This window comes from Sprattus sprattus (genome assembly GCF_963457725.1).
Source record: "Sprattus sprattus genome assembly, chromosome: 6".
Taxonomy (NCBI): domain Eukaryota; kingdom Metazoa; phylum Chordata; class Actinopteri; order Clupeiformes; family Clupeidae; genus Sprattus; species Sprattus sprattus.
The window spans coordinates 15,994,292-16,017,323 of NC_137925.1; the positions used below are offsets into that span (position 1 = coordinate 15,994,292).

At 41.2% G+C, this 23,032-nt stretch overlaps 2 protein-coding genes across 2 annotated transcripts; both read left to right on the forward strand.

The window, feature by feature from the left end:
* Positions 1 to 596: 596 nt before the first annotated feature.
* Positions 597 to 2,987, forward strand: zdhhc24 (zDHHC palmitoyltransferase 24; the record flags this gene model as incomplete). Its single annotated transcript, XM_080840471.1, has 3 exons — positions 597 to 1,003; positions 1,299 to 1,576; positions 2,692 to 2,987. The coding sequence occupies exons 1-3, from the start codon at positions 702 to 704 to the stop codon at positions 2,985 to 2,987; spliced, it is 876 nt and encodes a 291-aa protein (XP_080696597.1). The 5' UTR covers positions 597 to 701.
* A 1,030-nt stretch (positions 2,988 to 4,017) lies between these two features.
* On the forward strand, positions 4,018 to 16,450 carry slc24a6a (solute carrier family 24 member 6a; the record flags this gene model as incomplete). Its single annotated transcript, XM_080840840.1, has 17 exons — positions 4,018 to 4,119; positions 6,058 to 6,160; positions 8,403 to 8,479; positions 8,790 to 8,864; positions 9,161 to 9,245; positions 9,456 to 9,559; positions 9,703 to 9,777; positions 9,957 to 9,982; positions 10,675 to 10,728; positions 10,933 to 11,075; positions 11,589 to 11,752; positions 12,734 to 12,998; positions 14,469 to 14,635; positions 14,913 to 15,027; positions 15,684 to 15,796; positions 16,146 to 16,211; positions 16,340 to 16,450. The coding sequence occupies 17 exons, from the start codon at positions 4,018 to 4,020 to the stop codon at positions 16,448 to 16,450; spliced, it is 1,845 nt and encodes a 614-aa protein (XP_080696966.1).
* Positions 16,451 to 23,032: the final 6,582 nt, after the last annotated feature.

The window sequence follows — 23,032 nt, forward strand, 5'->3', positions numbered from 1 at the left end:
ATGGGTAAAAACTTCAGCACACATATGAATTTATTTATGTACAATTGGTGTTTCCATAATGAGTGACAGTTGATTTACAATAATTTGAAATGCAACGGGATGTTTGATTTTTTCTAACCTCGTTTGCCGGAACACAAAATCCCATCAGCATTTACAGGAGAACTATGGAGAGTGTAACACTGCTGTTTCTTAAGAAATTCTACGATGCTGTCAAACTGCTAAAATAGCAAGTTGTTATCCTAAATTCTAACTTGCTTGTATTTTATTTTGATGCTTTTAATGTCAATGGAAACTGTAGCACACAGTTAAGTCCATCTATGCCATACGTATTATAGCAATTCAATAAATTGTAAATGGTAGTTGAGTGTTGCTAGTGGGTTAAATGCTTGCTAAAGTATGCTAGCTAGTTGGCTAAAGAATAGCTAGCCAGTTTTGGCAGTGTGTTAGTGTTGAAGCTGTTTGATACCTCGGTAAATTATAGTAACGTGTATAAATATTGTTCATATCCTATTTTAATGTGGGTAAACAGAGCAACGGAAACGAACGATTTCGAATCAACGTCGGCCAGTTAAAATTGTCCCATTTACGAGCTCACTAACTATTAACCTAGATCTGCTACTTCCAGGTGAGATCTTTTTTTTTTTTTTTACATAATAGAGCACTTGTCTGCTGGAGCAGGCAATTGTTGAAAAGAGATAAACATGGGCCTTGGGACTAGACTTTGGTGTCACGTTGAAAACTTTTGTAAATATGTGCCTATCGTCTTAAACACGGTGCTTGTCTTCTCCATCACTGCGGAAGTGAGTTACCTTGTCATTGTGGAAGCCCCACTTGAAGCTGACCAAAAGAAAACAAATTGGTCTACGATATGGAAGGCGACACATCTTGTTGCTCAGTATTTCATGCTTGGCAACATAACCTGGAACGCGTGGTTGTTTGTGAACACGAGCCCAAGCATTCGTGGAGTATTCTTTGGTGAAGAGGCCATGGGGCAAGGCTGGAGGTAACCTACATTGTATTAATCCTGTTGACTGTTGGTAAGAAAATTAAATTCTGTATCTGTAGTTACAGATGTTTTGAGCAGGGAATTGTACAATGTGTACCTTCATTTAAGTTATGATAATTATGAATAGGATTTCCTCATGTTACTGATAAGTGTCCTTAGTCGCATGTCCAGACTACTGTCAATTTAGCAGATTATCAGGAACACAACTGTTCCACCTGTAGTGATCTGTCTTGCATTGTCAAGTCTTTTTTTCTTTTCAAATAATCACGCTTCCTTCTCTTATCATCAATAGGTACTGCTATGCCTGTGAAACACACACACCTCCACGATGTTCACATTGCTTTGACTGCAATGTCTGTGTGCTCCGTCGTGACCATCACTGTGTGTTTTTCGGCCAGTGTGTGGGCTTCCAGAACTTTCGGTACTTCTTCTGCTGCCTGCTCTTCATGTGGGCTGGCCTGCTGTATGCTGTGGTGATGAACGCAGAGGTTTTTATCGTCATCCTGAAGGAGGGAGTCACCCTTCACAGCATCATGCTCCTCATGGTGCCTTGGATCATGCTTGTCTCAGGTAAGTGATCGGAAAGGCATATAAGGTGATGTGTTGTGGTTAAAGCCTAGATATCAACATCATAACCATTTTGATGTTAACAGTTTTGTGAACTTGTCTATATTATACACAAACACATACATACACATACATACACACCCACATACACATACACACACACACACATATACAGCTGGTGTTAGTAAACAGTAGTTATATGTATTTGTTATGTCCTGAAAATGCGTGAAAGGATAATCGTGTTTGGAAATGGAGAGTGATGATTCAAGTGAAGTATAGTTGAACAAAGCTATAAAAACTATATTAATAGCATATAGTGTAAGTGTATAAACTACTGGCAATCTGCTTTTTTCATGTCAAGAAAACAAACTACCCAAAGGAACCAACCGCCTATAAGAGACCAGTAGATTGACCAGTGCAAGCGATGGGGTTTTACAACAGAGCATTCAGACTTGATAGTCCAGTACAGTAATGCATAACTTGAACATAGTGGCACAAACTCGTGTATGATAACCAGGGATGTTTTTCTTTCCTTTGCATCTTGCAAGGAAGCATCTGTGGGGAAAAGAATGAAAAACATAATGCAAAGTGGCAGATGAAATGGGTCGGAAATTCTGTTGAGGGTGACTTGTTGTTTCACATTAATGGAAACCGTCATCTGCTATGCCAAAAAAATTGTCCAAGCCACCAGCAATCCCTACACACAGGGACAGGAATGTACAGTGTATGCTCTCCTTACACACTTCAGAGCCCGTCCTTTGCACAAGGCTCAGAATGGCCCAGGAATGGTTCAGTAAACATGATATTATGCATGCAGTTCCTTCGCCAATCACCAGATCCCATAAGAGTGTAGTTTACATGGCATTGGCTCATAGATGTTTCCCTATTTGTGGTCCCTCTTTAACTTCAAGGGAGCGTTAAATGTAACTTCAAGGAAGAAAACCAAAACCTAAAATGATATGTTAATAAGCAAATCAGCAGTACTAGGAGTGGTTTCAGGAGCATTGTAAAATCCACTCCAAAAAACTGCTGCAAAGTAGATTAATTAAAAGGGATAAAAAGAATAGTTTTGAAAAAGGTGTTAGCCAACTCAGTAACCCCCTATTTCTCTCCGGCAGGTCAGGTGACAGCACAGGCCTTTGCATTCGCCTTCATCGCTGACACCTGTGTGGTGGGCTTCCTGCTGGTGGCGGGCTTCCTCTTCTTCCATGTTGCGTTGATGCTGAGGGGCCAGACAACGCGCGAGTGGCACTCCAGTCGCCGGCCCTACAGCCTCGGGACCGTGCACAACATCAGGGAGTGCCTGGGTACCCGGTGGTACCTGTGCTGGCTCTGCCCGCTCATCCCTTCTCCACCTCCTGGAGATGGCATTCATTTCCTGGTCACAGGGTCATTAGAACCAGTTAGGCCATGATGGGGGAAGTGGTTACTCATGACCGGTGGAAATGGAAGTACTGTTGTAAAGTGATTAGTCCTGCTGAGGAGATTTTTTTTTACCACTATCTGTACAATCAACACAAAAGAATATGTTTTAGGGATGTGTACAATTACATATTCAAGATATTATTTGCCAAATCTGCCTCCGTTTTTTGGAAGGGAAATGTGCAATTCTGTTTGTCTTAAATGATTTTTATATACAATTCTAACAAGGTGCCATTATATGACAAATGCACTGTGGTTTTGAAATGTATTTGGGTCCATGGGGGAATGATCATTCTTGTTTTGTGACTTATTTTGTATCTTAATTATCAGAGCAGGGCTCCGTTAGCATGTTAACTGGTTTCTGTTTGTTTACATTATATCATGGAGTGATTTGGGTACGTTTTATTTAATTGTTTCTCTCTTCCTAGCCATTGAGATTGTGCATGAATGGGTTTTATATTTGAATGTTATTTTGAATGTAAAGTCACAAATAAAAAGAAGTTATTATGGATATTTTCTGGACGTGTTTGGGTATTTAGCAGTATGCTAGATGTGGGATAGCATAGTCTTCTTTCATCTCCAATCAGACGAGGACCACGCGCTACTGTTCAATTGAAAGGGGTATCGGGAGCGCACGGGAAACACCCTCTATGACGGAGACGCGAGCATTGGAAGAGAAGAGGGGACGTGGGGAAAACGTGGTCTTGCGGGAGTGTATGTGAACAGAATAGCCAAGGACTAGGAGGCGGATATCGCACGTCGTTTTCTGCCTTTCGCTTTTAATTTCATTTCAGAATACGCTTTATGGACTTTCCCCCCTGGTAACACATCTGGAAAGATGATGCGTTGCGAATGAGATAGTCGAGCAGAGCAGAGGATGCTGAGGCGACAGACGTGGTTGAAGATATACACAAATTGATCTACTGGAGGCTTTGGATATAAGCTTTAGGTCCAGTAGACACGGGAAATAAGGCTGCAGTAGGGACCGACATGTTCTGAGAAGCATTTGCGCCGTCGGCGTAATGAAGGCGGCGTTTGGAACCAGACGAAGGCGGCACTTCGGAAGGTTCTGTGTCTGCGGGGCTGGATTGATCGCGTTCACCTGGCTTACTCAAATACTTAATGTAACAGGTGCGTTCCATTCCGCTAACTTTAGTTGTTGTGTCAGTAGATATAATTACCTGTAATTGCACATAAAACCGTTTAAAAAAAAATAGTTTGTTTCGAAATACAGCCCAATGCACTGCGTGGTGCAAGATCCATGTGCCCACCCACATATACCAACGTCACCATTGTGGTGGCAGTCTGCTTTCATAACTTGACAGCTGTTTTAAGAGTAAAGATAGATCATTAACAGTGATTTTCGATGTACACGTTAGCTTTCACTTGTCTCAGATAACCATGTCATAAGGGGACTGTAAGTGCAATGTTTCAATTCACACATTTCAATTCGGTTTACCATCATTTTGGTTTTCTTTAGTTCTTTTCATTCTTTCTTTTCATCGCTGATTGATTTTACTGATCATTTCCATGTGCCTTTTCCTTCTTGCAAAACACAAATTCTGAAACAGACTGGTAATGGAGGGGTCACATGTGAGATTATTCCTTGAGCAACAGCCCCTTTACAGTTGGGTTTCACACCTGTGGCTCACTAGTGAAACGTATCCATTAAGGCAGTTCAATTAAGGACAAAGTGGAAGGACTCTGCCCACCCCCCTTCACAGTCTATCTTTAGATATGCCTTTAAACTTAGGTTGAAAATATGATGTGGCAAAATGGTTATGAACATTTAATTACCATTCAAAATCTCAAAATGAATGTCAAGCAATGTGAGGAAAAGTTCTCCACATAATACAGTTCTGTTATTAATTACCTAAAATGATCTGTTGTCCATGGGAATAATATTTCTAGTTTTGGTGGATTCCCATTGAAAACACGCTAAGACAAAAGATTTGTGGTAGAAACAAACACAGATGTTAAATTTACTGCAGTCAGTGAGAATGGAAAATGATCGACAATGCATTGCAACAAAATAGCTACATGACTACTGGATGAGCAACATGGCACTGATAATAATTCAGGTGTCTGCAATAAAAACAACCTTCCTCTCAGTCACCTTAAAGCTCTATTCCTTTGTTCTCACTACACTCTGTTATGCTAAATCATCGCAAGAATAATTAGGTCCTGTGGGTGACACAGAAATAAAGTTAATTTAGTGAAACAATAGAAGGGAGTCTTTAAACTGAAACTGGATCAGTGTTTGACAGCTTAAGGGAAAACTGTAAATTTGGTTTTCTCTAGTGCTTACTTGATTATGCTTATGCGGCCTAGAGACCATGTTGACCTTTTCCTTCGACACACAGTTAGAGAGTGCCCACGAGTCATTGTGGGTGTTTTGTTCTGTTTAGACAATTCACTCTTCGATGCATGCATAAATAAAGGTCTTCATGCCATTATAATGATACATGCTTACCGTAAGTGAACAAATTACATTTCAGTGCATTTCATTATGTGGTTTCCTCAAGTGTTCTCTGTCAAGAACATCTGATTGCTATAGTCTATTTCTGCAGTTTGATTGGATGAAAAGTAAAACGTGTATCCAGACAGACATGCTAATCAGTAAGCTGTCAGCCAATTGAGGCTATTTTTGGGATGTGATTCGTTTACATATGCAAATGAGGGTCCATTTTAGCGAGTTGTTCTGGTTCCAACTTCCCTCCCTCCATTACATCATTGGATTTAGAGAGGGTTGTCATGGGAACCCAAAGTGAGGAGCTGGATAAAGATTCTACTTAGTAAATAATGTGTTGAGACGTGACACAACTTCATACTCCAAGGCAAGGATATCAGCATTAGAGTGTTTTACTCTGAGTTAGGTGCTCAGGCCCACGATTCACATCTAACTTCAAACTCTCTTTCTATGGATGTGCTATCTAATATTGTCTTAGGTCCAGATGAGTTTTCTGTTAATATACTGTTATAACTATTCAATTTTAAATGTGCCGGTTTGCCAGTAGTAGACGTCAGTAACCATATCCATTTTTAAAATACATTTTCATGAGTTATCAGATCCCTCCACGGAGCGTTCTAACCCTGGCTGGTCTAGAAGAAGCCTTGCGGAGGAGAGTGGGAAAGAGAACCAGACCAGCGACACAGAGGAATCAGGTTTGTATTCTGTTTTCTACTGTCATCTTACCCCTCCTGGTACAACACTTTCCATGTTCATTCATCTCTGTCTGTCTATTTTTCCGTCTCTTCTGTTATTTTGTAAAAGAAACAGTTGGCTTGCCCACAGTCAAGTCTCTTTGAGGCCCGTGTTCCTAGGCAACAGAATGCTTAATTTCGGAACAGAGGGAAGTCTGTTTTGAGCATTCAAAGTGTTGCACTTTAAAGAAATACTTCACTCCCTCCTTTCCCCCCCCCCCCGTACCCCCTTCCTGATCAGGCTCGTAATCAGCAGACATCTACTACTTCTTTCTCTTACAAACACACTCACTCACACTCACACACACTCACACACTCACACACACACACACACACACACACACACACACACACACACACACACACACACTCACACACAAACACACACACACACACACACACACACACACACACACACTGTCCAAGTCTTTCTCTCTCACACACACACACACACACACTCTGTCTTTGAAAACCCTGATTTGGTCAGTGATGTTGGCAAAGAGATTATGGTGCGGTTCTCCTCTGATCCTCGGCTGTGCTGATTGGCTAAGCCGCCACAATCAATGAGTGGAGGGCATGCTATGCAAAACCACCACAATCATCACAGAGGATCAAATGGAGTCTGGCCTGAGTAATCCACCGATGGAGAAGGAGTAGTGTAGTGGAATAGCACGCTTTCATTAAGCACATCATATTAAGCAAGTCCAAACGACTGAGTAATATATTTGCCCCATTAGGCACTGCATGAATTGAAACCTCTTCTGTTGCCACTTTAGTTTTAGCCTGTGAATTTTGGAGTGGGAACAGAAGGTACTGGAATATCTTAGAAAATAAGTTTGTCACACAGGTCACCAACGGTAATAAATGTTGCTTTTTTTCCCTGTGATGTAATGCTCTGATGTCTTTCTGGGGTACTATTGTTATTCCCCCATCTATACATTAAGAGGCCGTTTCTCTAAAGCCCAATCTGGTGGAGAAATGGCTTTCAAGAGGGCCCTTCTGTTTTGATTTCAGTTCTCTGAGAGGGACACTGTTGGCATGCCTCCCTGTAGTCTCGGCCAGAGACAGTCTTGCCCGCATCAGTGAGCTCAGAGGAGTGTTTCAAATTGGCTGGAAAGCTGGCTCAAGTCAGTCATCAGCCATAGTTGCCATGCTCAACAAAAAAGCCTCTTACCAAAACAGAGCGAAGAGGACATTCTCAGACAACAAGTGCTTCTCCACCGACTTAAGCTTCGCAGCAGCACAATAGCTGATTATCCCACCAAAATGAATAAACAGCAAATCCTCATCCTCATTGCATTTTCATTTTTTCAGCTCACTACATCACATTTACCCACATCTACACAAACACCTGTCTTCGTATTTTATATGTTTGTGTTGCGCTGTAGTCGTGAATGAGACACAGTTGTAGAGTGGAGGCAAGTATGTGCCCACCCTGCTCCTTGTACCCTCTCCTCATCCCTTTGCCAACTCCTTGTGGCTCCCTGAAGCTGCCCGCCTAAACCCCTGAGGCCAAAAGAGGCCCCAACTGGGATAAAAAGAGAGGGTCTCCATGGCAACATCTACATCAGACTGAAGTGTCAGAAATCCTTAGTGGAAGGCCGTTACCTTACCGTGGATACACACTGACAGGCAGACTGGAGGTCCACATGCAGTAGGTTGGGGATAGGGTCAAGATTGTGTGTGTTTGTGTGTGTGTGTGTGTGTGTGTGTGTGTGTGGGTGGGGGTGGGGGTGGGGGCGGGTGGGGGTGCTTGGGAGATCAAATATGATATTTTCATATGATGTTGAAAAATGCAAAGGCTATCGCTAACAAAAGACAGCTATAATGGATGGCTTCTCCAAAGTTACTCATTATAGGAGATTGCAGATGAGGGCAGTTGCACAAACCTGGTGCTAGGAGATAATTATGTCCTCTTAATGACTTGCGTCTGGGAGTCTGGGGTGGATGCATGTGAGTATTTTAAGATTACTTAGAGGTCTAATTTTCACTGACCCAGAACAGCTCTCAACGGGAGTGTAATTTTAGGAGAACTTCGTCTGTTAGCTCACTTGAAGCTGTAGAGCTTTGTGGCTGTGGTTTGCCTGTGCTCTCAGAGTCTGGTTTCAGCTAATGGTTTCTAATGGCGTCTTCATCTTTCCTTTCACTTCCAATACTCTCCCTCTCTCGATCTTTCTCTCCGCTCTCCCCCTGTCTCTCTCAGACATCCATGAGTTCCCGACGGACGTCTTCACCAGGGAGCAGAGGAGGCATGGGGCAGTGTTGCTGCATGTTCTTTGTGTGGGTGTCATACAACCAAGTGTCTCCATGAGCTCTTTGCGTTATAGAACTTATTAGTGTGAGCAGTAGTGTGTGTGTGCAGTGACACCAAATAAATATACTGTAGTAAGATTTTCTAAGCCATCCTTGTAAAACTGGTGCGAATTGAATTGGATAACAAATTATGCATTGGATGCATTGTAGCACTCTTATACACTATGTCTGGACCATAAACTAATCCATAGGATGCAAATATGTTGAATAAGCAAGGCAATATACCTGTTCGCTGGCAGTCATGCTTAGTTGACCATATTCCCTGTTTATCTCACAGGCTGTCTACATGTTCTATGCCCTAGCAATCGTCTGTGATGTTTATTTCGTCCCTTGTCTGGAGAAAATCTCAGAGGTGAGATCACAATTGTATTCTTATTTATTGGAGACAGAAAAGCTTGCCACTTTATGCTCCTGCTCTCTCCATCAAATATTTCCAGACATGTAACATACTCATTTATCTCCCTCTCCTCCACATGGGTTGACATTTTCTCTCTCTCTCACTCTCTCTCTCTCTCTCTCTCCCCCCCTCTCACTCACTCCCTCACTCTTCCCCTCCCCTCTCTCATTATCTCCCTCCCCCCTGCCCGTGTAGTGGCTAATGAACTAAATGCGCTGCTGTGATGACTAATTGTCTTCACCCTGTCATAGAACTTGCACCTCAGTGAGGATGTGGCAGGAGCCACCTTCATGGCAGCAGGAAGCTCCGCCCCTGAGCTCTTCACATCTTTGATTGGTTGGTGTGCCAATTATTGATTTGGATTCATATGTTCAAGTCAATAAATGAATTATAGTAGATCAAAAATACATATTATGTATTTTCCTGACCAATTGTACATGTGTAAGTAATCGGATGATTGATATTTTTAACATATGAGATCTTGTGACTCACAGACTATAAGTAGCCTAGCAACCAATGTGACACTGGGGTCTGCCCTGTGATTAGGGGTGTTCATCACTAAGGGGGACGTGGGGGTGGGCACCATTGTTGGCTCTGCCGTCTTCAACATCTTGGTCATCATCGGAGTATGTGGGATCTTTGCTGGACAGGTAATGAGCATTTTCTTCTTGTAGACGTTTTGACCATGAGCCGTCTGATGCACTTTATATGTAATGTGTGTATTTACAACATGTCATGACTATCTGATACAATACGCAAGTAGTCTCTTATTTCAGTCTTATTGTCTCAACAGACTGTCTATCTCAGCTGGTGGCCACTCCTCCGTGATTCCATATATTACATTTTCTCAGTCCTAGCCTTGATTCTGGTGAGAGTCTGGGCGATTAAAATCTTTTTTTTGCACCATTTCATTTTATGGTCATTTGGCTTTTCTTCAGTTTTTCTCCAATAAAAAGTCCTTTGTAAATAACTGCGTATTATGCATAGAAGTCAAGTTTTTGTAACTTCGCAAAATAAATGATAAATGTATTACTTTTCTTGTTGCAGATAATATATGATGAGAAAGTAATCTGGTGAGTATTGGAATGTTCTACCCCCAGAAGGAGTCTGCCTTTCAGTTCTATCAAAACAAAAACATAATTCAGCAATTGCTGATGTCAACCATTACTGTGGAATTCAATTGTAAAGAAAATACACTGAGAACAAGTTTAAATATAGTTCTTAAATGCACTACATTGTACATTTACAGTACAATACATGTACATCAATGTAAATTACGTTGGAAATGGATGCACTGTAAGTTTGGTTGCATTCCTTGTCCATCTGTATCATAATGATCCCATATAAGCACATGGTGAAGGAACAGGATGAATTTCATCTGAAACTTTGATATTGTGTTCTTTCTCTTCCTTGTCCTCATCCTCTTTCTTTGTGCTTGTCCTCCTCTGGTGACCCCTATGGTGTGTTAATAATTTTGTGGCTTAGTGTTTACATCATGAAAAAAATGCTCATTGAGTTCGGAGAATGATGCCTTGAGTTCATATTGGATGCATTATTTGAAAATATCCAAAAGGTTACTGCTCAAATATTGCCTGAAAAAAGACTGTACAATAATATATTCACTTAATGATAAAGACAGCATAAAACTGACTGAAGACATAATTTGTAGCTTTGCAGTGTATTGACACAAGTGTATGAAAGGCTAATGGTAATTGACTGACATTTTGTAGTGCAAGATGTTCTTCATTTTGAAACACTTTTGCAGGTGGGAGACGGTTCTCCTTATTTCTATGTATGGGATCTATATCGTTATCATGAAGTGAGTGAACCTTTTCATACTGCCTTTGAGAACTTATTCATGTTTTTCCAGCTTTATACCTGCCCGATATTAGCTAATTGATCAAATTCATACATTTATACCAACACATTCATAAACATAGATGAAAGGTATTTTGTCTTTTATTGCTTTTTGTCTAAAGCTATCTGTCTGTATTTGTTGCTCTGTATGCTTGTGTTTGTGCAGGTTTAACAGCCAGATCTGGGGCTGGGTGGAGCAGCGCTGCGGGGGTCCTGGGCAGCCGTGCCTGCTGAGCAGCCTGCGCAGAGATGGAGCAGTGGGAGAGGCGGGCCCCCACAGCGACACCTCCATGATTCTGCTGAAGAAAGGTGAATCATTACCACTCTGCTCGCTCTGTGTGTGTGTGTGTGTGTGTGTGTGTGTGAGTGACTGTGTGTTTGTGTGTGTGTGTGTGTGTGTTTGTCTGTGTGTGTGTGTGTGTGTGTGTGTGTGTGTGTGTGTGTGTGTGTGAGTGTGAGTGTGTGTGTGTGTCTCTGTCTGTGTCTGTGAAACCCAAACAAGCCAACAAACAAAAAAAAATGTAAGGTTTTTCCAATAGGTCTCTTCATTGACTGACTGAGGGTTATACCTGTGAAAGGATCTAACAATCCACCTGCAGCTTGGCCTAAATTAACAAATCCATGTAGTTGACTTGAAATACAAGGAGGGCCATTTACTTCCTGAATGTGGACTTTCCTGTTTGGTTTTCGGTGTCCCTTTCCTGATTGTGGGTCAAGTTCATCTTCTTGAATATCTCCCCTGTTCCTTCCCTCTTCCATTATTTTCTTTTGTTTGTTTCTTACTTTTTTCTTTCTCTGTCTCCTTCTCTCGCTCTATCTCAGGCCAGAGTCCAGTGCAGGAGTCTCCGGTGGTGATGGTGGATGAGATGCTGAGCCAACACCCTCACACCTTCTCCTTCTCTGAGGCAAGCCTCCGTATCATGATCACGCCGCACTTCTCCCCCCGCACGCGCCTCAGCATGGCCGGACGCATGATCATCACTGAGGTAACGGCTAACCGCTAGTGCTCGCTATTCCATGCAAACACCCACCCAGTCCAAGTGCTCTCCACCTGGTCCACCCTCGTTTGAAGACCCCTCTCCTCTTTAATGATGCCTCGGAGGTGTAGTCTGTTTGGTGGATCAAAGACAGAGTGATGGTATTATCCAGGTACCTGTAATGGTAGGCGGGAAAGATATGGACCCCTGCCGTCTGGCCCAGGCTTTTCATTTGCAGATCAAAAGTACCCATGTGGAGGGAAAAATGCCTTTGAAATATCACCGCTCATGATGTCATGCTGAATGCTGAGTAAATAAATGAATAAATGAATGAATGAATGATTGAATGAATGAATGAATGAATGAATGAATGAATGAATGAATGAATGAATGCATTAATACATGAATGTTGCTTGACTGTAATAAGTGCCTTTTGGCTCATTCCGCCTCTGTTCAGTTCATTCAAGAAGACTAGACTAGCTAGTTGGACCAGGAGAACTTGTTGGTCCTCCATGGCCTGTCTTTGGTGGCAGTTTGTTCACGTTCTCATTGCATTATGCTGTGTGCCATGCGGTGTTATTACCCCTTTGGCTGGCTTGGCCCCATGGACTCCATGCTGATGCTGTTTGAGCTGCTCGTTCATGCTTCACTGAATGCAGATTCCCAAAGCTTGCTCTGCAGGGTGGTTTGGTGCCCACATAAATGGGTCTTTATTTTCTTCTTTGTGTTAATCTTTACCCTGTTTTATTTTTTGTATTCCTCTTTGTGCTGCATCCCCAACTGTTTTCAGCTGTGGCACTTTCTCCCTTCACCCCCTCTTATTACTCTTTACTCACATGACCTCCTTCTTTTTACTCCTTGCTCTCTACTTTTGACCTTCTCCTCCTTCTCTCTCTTTCACCACCTCGTACTATCTGCTCCCCTCTCTCTCTCTGTGTCTCTGTCTCTCTTTTACTCATTGTCTGATGTCTGTCCACGCTGGTCCGACAGAGGCAGAGGTTGATCAGGAACAGCTGCGGTGGAGCTGGGGACACCCCAGGCTGCGATGGCCCAGTGGTAGAGGGGGTTCCCTGGGCAGTGGAGAACGGGAGCACCCTAGAGAGCGAGCGGCAGCCCCTGGAGGACCCCCGAGAGAAGGCAGAAGATGGAGGGCCGGAAGGGGCCATGGATGTGGTAGACCTACAGCCCAAAGATGATGATGAAGAGGATGAGGAAGAGGAGAAAGGACAGGTGTTCCAGCCCCTGACCATGCCAGGTTAGTCAAATACATTTAACATGGGGCCTAATATATTATCTTGTTCTTAAATGAGTGCTCTTGTCCTTTTTAACATTGACTTATATTAATGCTTGGTCCCCATATGATGAATGACTAATCCTAAAGTCCACTTCTTAGCCCTCCAGAATGGCTTCACTTATACCTCGTTTCCATCGGGCCGGCCACGGTGGAAACGAGGTATCAGAGGACCATCAGACAGAGACCTTTATTGGTTTAAAGAAGGCACATGAGTGATGAGGCTATTTCACTGGCAGCAACAACCATGTAATCGGAGGATGTCATTTGTAAGGAAAATATCTGATAAATATCTGGTCATTTTTTTCAGGCTTGCACCGTTACTGGTAGATTTCAAATTTAAATTTCATCTCAAGGACGTGTGGTAATGTCATTTTTTTGACACATTTGGCTGTGGATCAGTAAATAATATCTGTCTTTTCAATCCTTTCCACATTCAGTCTACTGGCGACTGTGACTGCTCTTGCAGCAGCAATAGTAATTTTTTAAGCATTTCTGAAAAATGGAGGCAACCAGTTTAATTTCTCTCAATTCAGGGTATACTTTTGCCATGCCATTTACAACAACCTCTCAATGGAAATATATTTAAGGGACCACACATTAAAGTGGATTGTTAACAAGGCCTGTCTTGATAGGTGTTAGAGGGTGTTTGAGCGTGCTAGACATGGACTGTTCTCTTTTTACATTTTTCAGTTGAGTATGTGACAGACCCTACATACAGCATAGTGATTGATTTAGCAGTTTGTTGTGCATACACTCAGAGATTTTCCCTATATTCCCCTGTACTCCCTTTACACTCTCTTCACAGCTTATTTGATTGTTGACTGTATCCTGACTAGTATATCATTTCCTGAACCTAAAATGTCATTTTGGATCAAAAAAGAAGGACTAAGTATGACTGGTGCTTGATTGTTCATAGTGTAGGTCAACATTGGCTAGGATTTCAAGTATTACGTATTAAATAATAAATGTGATGTCTACTTTTCAAAACTGGGGCAACCATGACAGCCGTCATGACTGGATTTGGGGGAGGGGGCTACAAACCTAATCTCTCTGAGAGGACGATGGTTGAAGCCCAGTCTGAACTGGGTACACATCTTAAGATTGTGGGAACTGTAGAACTGCAGAGTTGGGCCCAGTCAGCCCAGTTATCTGTGATGAAAGTCAGACCTAAGGTACTATAAGAGTTGCGTTAGCGTTAAATGTAATTCTGTATTTCAGTCCTGAAGTGAATACTCTCTGGACGCTTGGAGATCTGTTTCATGTGGCAGCTGACATTATACATCACAGCATACTGATACTAATTTTGTTAATTGTTATCAATGTTGACAGAAATATACAGTGCTGTTAGACTGCTACCCGAGGCATTAAGAAATCCAATATGTGGTTCCTGTATCAACCCCAGACTGATGCGATTACCCCTTTTATCCACAGAGGGGCGCTGCGAGCGGGTAAAGTGGCTGCTCTCCTGGCCTCTGAGTGTCGTGCTCTACTGCACTGTGCCTAACTGTGTGCTCCCACGCTGGGAGCGCTGGTTCATGGTCACCTTCGTGGCCTCCACCCTCTGGATAGCTATTTTCTCCTACTTCATGGTCTGGATGGTGAGACCTTACATTATGGTCCATTCTCTCCATTAGGGATCACTGATTTACCAATACACTGGACAGGAAGGAGTAGCCCACAAGAAACCCCATCCAAGGGTCATACATATTTTACATATGTTACATCTTTAAACATCTTCACAGTAACCACTTGTTTGAGTGGAGAACTGCTTTGCTAATAGAAATATTGTCTAAATGCATTTGGGGAAGTGTGGTGCTGTTCGGGGGTGATGACTCATGTCTCTATCTGAACAAACTGCTCTCCGTGTTCCCTCAGGTCACCATTATCAGCTTCACACTGGATATTCCTGTCGTTGTCATGGGGATCTCTTTCCTGGCGGCAGGCACAAGTGTTCCTGACTGTATAGCCAGCCTCATAGTTGCCCGGCAAGGTGTTGTAACTTAAATCATACATTCATAATTGTAACTGTAATCATACATACATACATACATACATACATATATACATACATACATACATACATACATACATACATACATACATACAACATACCTTTTCTTTTTTCAATTTCTACCTTTTGCCTCAGCTAATGTATTGGTTAAGTGAGCTGTTTCATATTGCAATTACTTGGCATTTTCCTGTTTATTTGTAATGGCTTTTCCATCCAATTCAGCACCTTCAGGAATCGCATTAGACTTAATGAATCATAACAACATGTTGTTGTACTCTCTGTCATCAAACACTAAAAATCAACATGAATTATTGCCTGCAAATGCTGTATCATAAGTATCTACTTCTCATTCATTGTACACTGTATCTGTATAGAAAGGCAACACTTTTCTTGGATAGCCCATTTTAGACACTGTGCTGAAGATATCCTTCTGATGAACTGTAAAATGCCTACACCTATTTGTGAATTAATCCCAACAATGTCACCTTAACTTACCAGCACTGATTCGTCAATAGATTTGTGGACAAAAATATAAAAGAACTAGATAAAAAGGGCTATCCATAGGAAGTGGGCTGTCAGAACGATATTGGCCTGTTGCAGCAGAGCTATAGCTAACGGGTGTGTCCTGTGCTCAGGTATGGGGGACATGGCCGTATCCAATTCCATTGGCAGTAACATTTTTGACATCCTCCTGGGACTCGGCTTCCCATGGTTCCTGCGCACGCTAGTGGTGAATTATGGCTCTGTTGTAAGTGGGGTTCCTTATCCCCCCCCCCACCCCCCCTTTCCACTCCTCCCTTCTTCACCTTGAAATAATGTATGCGCCAAGGGCCAAAATAGGGTTGTTAACATTTTAATTAAAAATTTGAGGTGAGGACTTTTGGTTGATTTAACATGGAATGTCCACATATGATGTCTACTTATGAGGCTGTAAAATCATAAAGCTGCCAGATCCAAGTTGCCATCATGCAGAAATGTACTCCAGAGATACAAAGATGCACTAAAGCCCTGAGAGCATCCACCAGTGTCTTTTCAAATGTACCGGTTCTCCCATGGTTTGAGGCCTTTGATTGAACCGCCTGTTATCTTCCCATCAGGTGTATATTAACAGTAAGGGGCTGGTGTACTCTGCCATTTTACTCCTGGCTTCTGTGTTTCTCACTGTAAGTATGAGTTTCTTATCACTGTAGTCAGTATGTAACATTCCCTAGTAGGCTACATTTGTATTGGTTGAAGTCTGGATGAAGAGGCAGGTTAACACGTTCCCTGTGTTGTCATCCTCTGCCTGTAGGTTCTTTGTGTCCATCTGAACCACTGGAAACTGGACCGGCGCTTGGGCTTGGGCCTGTTGTTCCTCTATGCCATCTTCCTGCTCTGCTCCATCTGCTTTGAGAGAATATAGCCGTCAACCTTTAGGTTCCCTTAACCTGATTCCTCACGTACACACTTCCTCCCTGTGGTGTAAAGTATTTTAAGTGTGCTGACATGTACAACAAATATGCCACTTCACAGACCTCAGATAAGTGGAAGGAAAAGTAGATTTCGGAATTCCTCTTTTACGTTATTCTCACCAAACTTGTTATGCGTGATCATTTGCAGCGCCTCTCTCAAACCAATCTGTTCTGTTGATTTTCCAGGTAAAGAAATGGCACGCAGATATACAGTACTTCTTCAGGCAGACATTTTTTGTTTCATTATTTTTTGTATTGATCATGATGAATGACTAGATATTACTGATACAATTGCATTAATGAATCATTAACACTGATGAAAGCACTGAACATTTATTTATTTATTACTAATTTAATCAGGAATTCATCCAAAGCATACGTGTCCTAAAGTTCATATCCTACTTCTATGATATTGACTAGTGACTTAAAATAACTTTATGAAATGACCATTGTTTTTTCGTTGTTTATTGTAGTGTTTTTATGTTTTGTGGTAGCTTGTTGGTGTAGTACAGAGCAAAACATAACTGCCCAATATTCTATTTTAGATCAATTTAAGTGTGATTGTCTCCATGTTGCTTTTCTTGTAGCACTGTCATTACCTTGTGTGGCAGGTTTAATTAAATCTACTGTTGATTGGACATACTGTGGGTTTACAAAAATCAAAGCACAGTATGCCTGTATATTTTAAAAGTACTGTCTGACATCGACTTAACCCTGACCTTAACTGAACGAAAACCACCCCTTTGCGTAGTTGTTCAGAAACTAGAGTTAGAAAGTACCTAATTTTAGATGTGGAGCAGGGCACATAGTGATGACAGTTTACCAGTGTGCTGTCTGAATAGGGTATCTGATTTCATGATGATACATTTAAATACATTTTCGTTTATGTTCCGTCAAAGCGGCAAATAAGGGCACAGAATTAAATTAATGCTGTGGTTTTGTATTAGCTGAAGGTGCAGGCCCAATACCTGTCCTTAGTGAAATATTATCACAAATATTTGGGTATCTATTGCCTTTACCGTTTGTAATTTTAATATGAATTCAGGTTTGTACACATTTCCACTATCTTTAGACCTAGGCATTTCTTGCACACTTAACAGAACCGTCAGCATTTCCAGTATTGTGAAAATATTCACCTTATTAAATATTAAGTATTTGATAGGAATACCAAAAAATGAAGCCTAGATCTATTTGCAAATGTTATATGATGTTATTTTTACATTGATTTGCTGGAAATTGAAGAGATAAAGTAAATTAATCGTTGTTGTTTCTTACTCCCTCTGCTGTTTACAGACTAACAGTATTATTTTGAAACAGGGTCAGAACTGTACTGTAAAACTGCCTTCTTTCCAATTAGTTTAATCTCTTAACGATCTATACATTTCCTGCACTGGTATGTGTTACAGTCATGTGTTAAATTAAATCACAGTTTATGAGTGATTTCCTGTACCTCAGTTGTGGAAATATCAATTCATCTTGATGGTACATATTAACCTTTCTATGGTTGAGAGGCTTGAGGTAGAGGAGCGATTAGCTGCTTGTTTTGTGGAACCTGGATACGTTTAGAGAGAGAGAGAGATTGAGAGAGTGAAAGAGAATTAAGCATTTCACAAGTGACTGACGGGGACACAAAATAGTGTGATATTTTTAAGGTAATATGTTTAAAGGTTTTGAGTTATTTTTTCACTTGGTGATCCAGAGGCATGGCACCCTTACTACAAGGGCATCCTAATGCTTTGAAATCAACATGTTTTTGTTTTTGTTTGGATGTTGAGTGCAATAAACCTTGTATGTGCAATAAATACCTTTTAGTCTTGACTGAATTTCTCCTGGATGGAAGAAGAAGAAATGTTGTCTCTGTCACGAGATATTAGTCGAACATTTTATAATAACAATAATGTAATAATTCAAAACAAATTGGAAAAACTGCTGTTATGAACACATTAAATTAGTAATCTTCATATTGTTAGCCGTTTTGATGTTTTGCCATCATTGAGAGGTTAGGCTAAAGACTGATGAATCCCAGGATTATAGTCTGGAAACAAGCAACTGAAGAAAGCTTGACAGGCTATTTTTAGTATTGTCCCAATCAGTGAGTGTATTTAGGTGAGTACGATACATGCTCTTAATTTAAAACTTGGCAACATCAATATGGCTGTTGTCAAGGGTTTAGAAAAGATGGACAGTGTAGATATAAAAGATATATTTAGGTTACTTCTACAGTTATGAGGAGAAATTCATGGAAAGATGAACAGGACGTTTCATAGTCCTATGTTGTGGTAAAAGATTTACTGTCTGTATTCGGCTAACTAGTTTTGATGGCGTGACCTCAGACATCCTGATGACCAACTAGCTGAACCGGTAACAGTAATATGTTTTGATTGTTGTTCATTAGCTATGCCCCCTTGTCCAGTTTGAATCCAATGAGGCAGTTCCAGACCATAGTGGATACAATGAGTGTGGGGACCAGACTGACAAGCATTTGGTGAGGAAAGCAGCGTAAAGAGTAAAGTAATTAAGGCACTGAACAAAATCCACATCAGTAATCAAGAAAGTCAATAACCACCTTCACTTCACATCTATTTTATCAAAATGTATTGTTTAAAGCTGTGGTGACAATAAGAAAGGTAGCCAAAACCTTGAGATTCCTGATTCAAATGTAGGGTTGAACTGACATCAGTGTGTTGCACCATAGGGAAGTTTTGCAGAGTACTTAAAGGATCAAAAACATAATTTTTTGTGTGTGCCTGAGTGTGTCTCATCCAAAGACCGCTACCTTGAAAAAGTAATATGACCACGCTCAATCTTGGTTATGTATACATTACTGCTTGTATTGTATATTATATATTATTGCAAGACATCCATATTGTTTTCCAATCATTTAAGAGTACATTCTGCAACAAAAGAAAAGTAGAGAATATTGTAGCGGTGGAGCAGGTTCCTCTGTGGAAGACAAAGTAATTTGCTTTGGTTGGCCTCAAGTCTTTTATTTTGAAGCACATTCAACAGGACACACGGATAAATAAGGGTAGGAATAGCAGACACATCTGTCTGTCTATTCTAGAGGTAACAAAAACACTGACGGTGCACAGATAACTCTAACTAGCACAGGGGCCTACACAAACACACAGCATTACCACATGGCACACAGACCAAATTAACAGTCATTCACGTCACACTGGACACAAAAGGAGGGCAATACAGACAGATTTCTAACTTAGAACACAGTTATCCACACCATTCTAATGCATAGCATGATGGGAGCCAACTCAGAGTCTTTTCAATTACGTACACAGAAGCTCCACTACCCCTTGCCCATTGTTATACTTTCAGACAGATTTCAAAGAGATATTCCTTCCACATTCTCCCTGTGTTCGTCATCTTCTTGAGAGCAGGGCAGTGCTCTATCACAGGCTCCACAGATTAGAAACTATGGACAGCCGTGACGTGTTCAGCTGCAATTTCAGACACCCACAGACAGCCTGATCCATCACTGCACGGCCTCCTGGATTTTGGTGAAGCTCCGTTTCCTCCTCATGAAAGATCTATCACCTTTGATGAACAGTCTGCAACATCCCCACTCTCCAAAAAACACTTACATAGAGGATCATAGGTATTTGCCATAAGTACCTGTCTTTGTGTATCTTTTACTATCAACTTGATATATGGATACCAATATCTAGTAAATAGGGATTTATATATCCAGTAACTACATTAAATGGAATAACTCGGCTTCCTTGCTGATTTGTTTAGATGTTGAAAGTTGAATGGCTCTAGGTTAGTATAGTAGTCCCTTAACAAATACAAACAAAGATGACCACACAGGCCAAGGGAACATCAAACTCATCATGAGTTATAACATAGGCAAAGACAAAAGCCTCCGGTTGTACACCTTGGCCCTCCATGTATCTCATTAGCACCGCACTGCTTTGAAGGAGACAGATCTCTTTCAACACCACTGTGAGTCTTTCTATCTGACATCAGACCTAAAGTCAGTGGGTGAAAAAAATGGTGTCAGACATGAACAATTTAGCTGACCAACCACTGACTGGCAGTGGCAAGCAAACATTTGTTAGGTGTCTCTCTGTGCAAGCAGAGATAGGAAGCCCGTGAATTGGCGGTGCAACCTGAATTGCGTCCATGACGGGGGACTTATCACGTCAAAACCATTAACGCTGGGATAGGATGACATGGAATGTATTGATCGCATCGGGACAGATGGGTTTGGAAGATATAAAAGTCAAGTCCGGTTTCGGACAGAAAGGTAGTTTGGGACGTGAGGTGCTCTCATCATGAATTCTGTTGCTGTTTTGTCCATCCTTGCTATGATGTGCTCCACATGGAGCAGTGATGCCTTTCCACTGTACTCAGATACATCACTGGCAGCACAGGAAGGTAAGCTGTTACTGTTTATTTTGTGCTTGTTTACCTTTGTGAATGGTATTTTGTGTTTAATGTAGTATTGTGTGATATTATTTATGATTTATGAACCAATCTACGGACAGTGTTGAGGTCTTTATTAGGACTTCAATAAGAATTGTATTAGTATCTATAGTTGTGGTGTTGTTGTCTCCTGCTCCTTTAAATGGTCTAAGTCTTCAATCGTAAACTACTTCATACTGGATGGGGTGATAACATTAATGCCAGCTAGTGAAAGGAATGTCTTGAATGTTTGTGGGGAAGAGGGGAAACTGAAAAAAAGAACAGCTTTTCGGGAACATCTGCCAAACGGTTTAATATCTCTGTGTTTACAGTTCATGGATAAGACATTCAAGAGAGATAATTCCCATGCTAGGGTTAATATAATGCTTGATCATTTTCCCACCACCCCAGCCTTATTAGCAGACTGTTACAATCCTGCAAACCAAGACCTGGACTATCTAGCAATATTTTAGGTCTCAGAGTTAGATTTCTCGGCTCATTGCGAGCCTTTGGCAGTTTGCAACTTTTTTTGTTAAATCTGAATCAATGCTCATTTGTACGGGTGATGCTGCAGTCCACCCCCCATGGCCCGCAGTGTATTCAGTCTATCTAGGAGACTGCTATTCTGCCATATAATGGTTTTAACGACCTCAGGGTTATCCTGGATGCAGGTTGTTTGCTTATTTTATCACCGACCCACTGGTGGTGGGTGCAGCCATTGGGCTGTAGAGAAAGCAGATACAGGCTGATTTAATGATGCCATTGTGTCCCATGCTCTCAGACCTGCTGGAGAAACTGGTGGAGGAGGTGGAGGAGAGTCAGAGCAGAGATCTGGGCGAGGCAGGTGGAGTCAAAAGCATCTACCCCCTCCTTATGGACAAAGACAGAGAGAGTTTGGGGAAAGGTGAGAATATATTTTCGATACGAAGGAAAGATGCCATTCCAACGCTATGATACAAATTTAATTGTCACCATTTTATCCCAATTTTACAGGCGCCAAACAGTCTTTAGAACAGGAGAAAGTCAGTAACATGGTAAGAACCACTCGTAAAGCTCTTTCATGATCAGCTTCATGATTCATCTTTACTCAATGTAGTGTGGAATTGTACGATAAGGAACAGAATCTAGATATTATGAACAATTTTGTTGTCACCTCAGGTGGATGGACTGAAGGAAGTGGTCTTCAAGCTTGCGGCAGCAAACAAACTTCGATCCCAAGGATTCATACGATCTGAGCAGAGCTTGCCAAAAAACAATAAAAGAGGTGAGTGCAATTTCTGCACAAATCTCTTTTAAAAATCTTGATATTGACATAAACAAACACATATGATTATGATTTGACTTCTATATGTCCTGGTTGAATCTCAACAATCACTGGTCCTTTCACAGATCTAACCATGGTATTTAAAAAAATAAAATGGGAATGTGATATCATGTAATGCATCATTTGATGCACTATGTCACGGCAGAGGCAAAGATAAGAGTTAACAGCATGATATCCTTAATAAAATATCTAAGTATTTTGCAAGTTGAATTGAAATATTTCACTTGTTGTCAATTCAATTGTTCTCCTTTCTCTCATGTAGCTTGTTTCTGGAAGTATTGTGTGACGAACTGAAGGGAGCGTGACTTCAGTGGAGAGAGAACCTGCTGAGGCCGTCTGTACAAAATAACCCATCACATACTCATCTTTTGCCATAGCCAATAAATAAGTATCAAACATCCTTAACACAATGACAGTTTTATAGTGTTCAAAAGTTGTGTCATAAATAAAGGATATATTTTTAATGAAGTTGAGGGCGATTTAGCATTGACATTATGAATATACAATCCTGTGTTATTTAGGTTAAATTATGTAGCTGTGTGTTTATGAGTAGCCCTGTGTTAAACAAAATGGTGTTTGGAATCACAATGTTTACTGATTCTTCACTGCAAAGATGTTTGGGGTAAAATTACATTTAAATATCACACCAATAACCAACAGAACAGACCAATATACCACAGTACATGAAGAAGTGAACAGTTTGTGCATGTCTCATAAATGTGTTTTAAGTATCCACAGGAGGGAGTTCTCTCTATGTTTCTGTGTCTCACTGACACGGACACAAAGA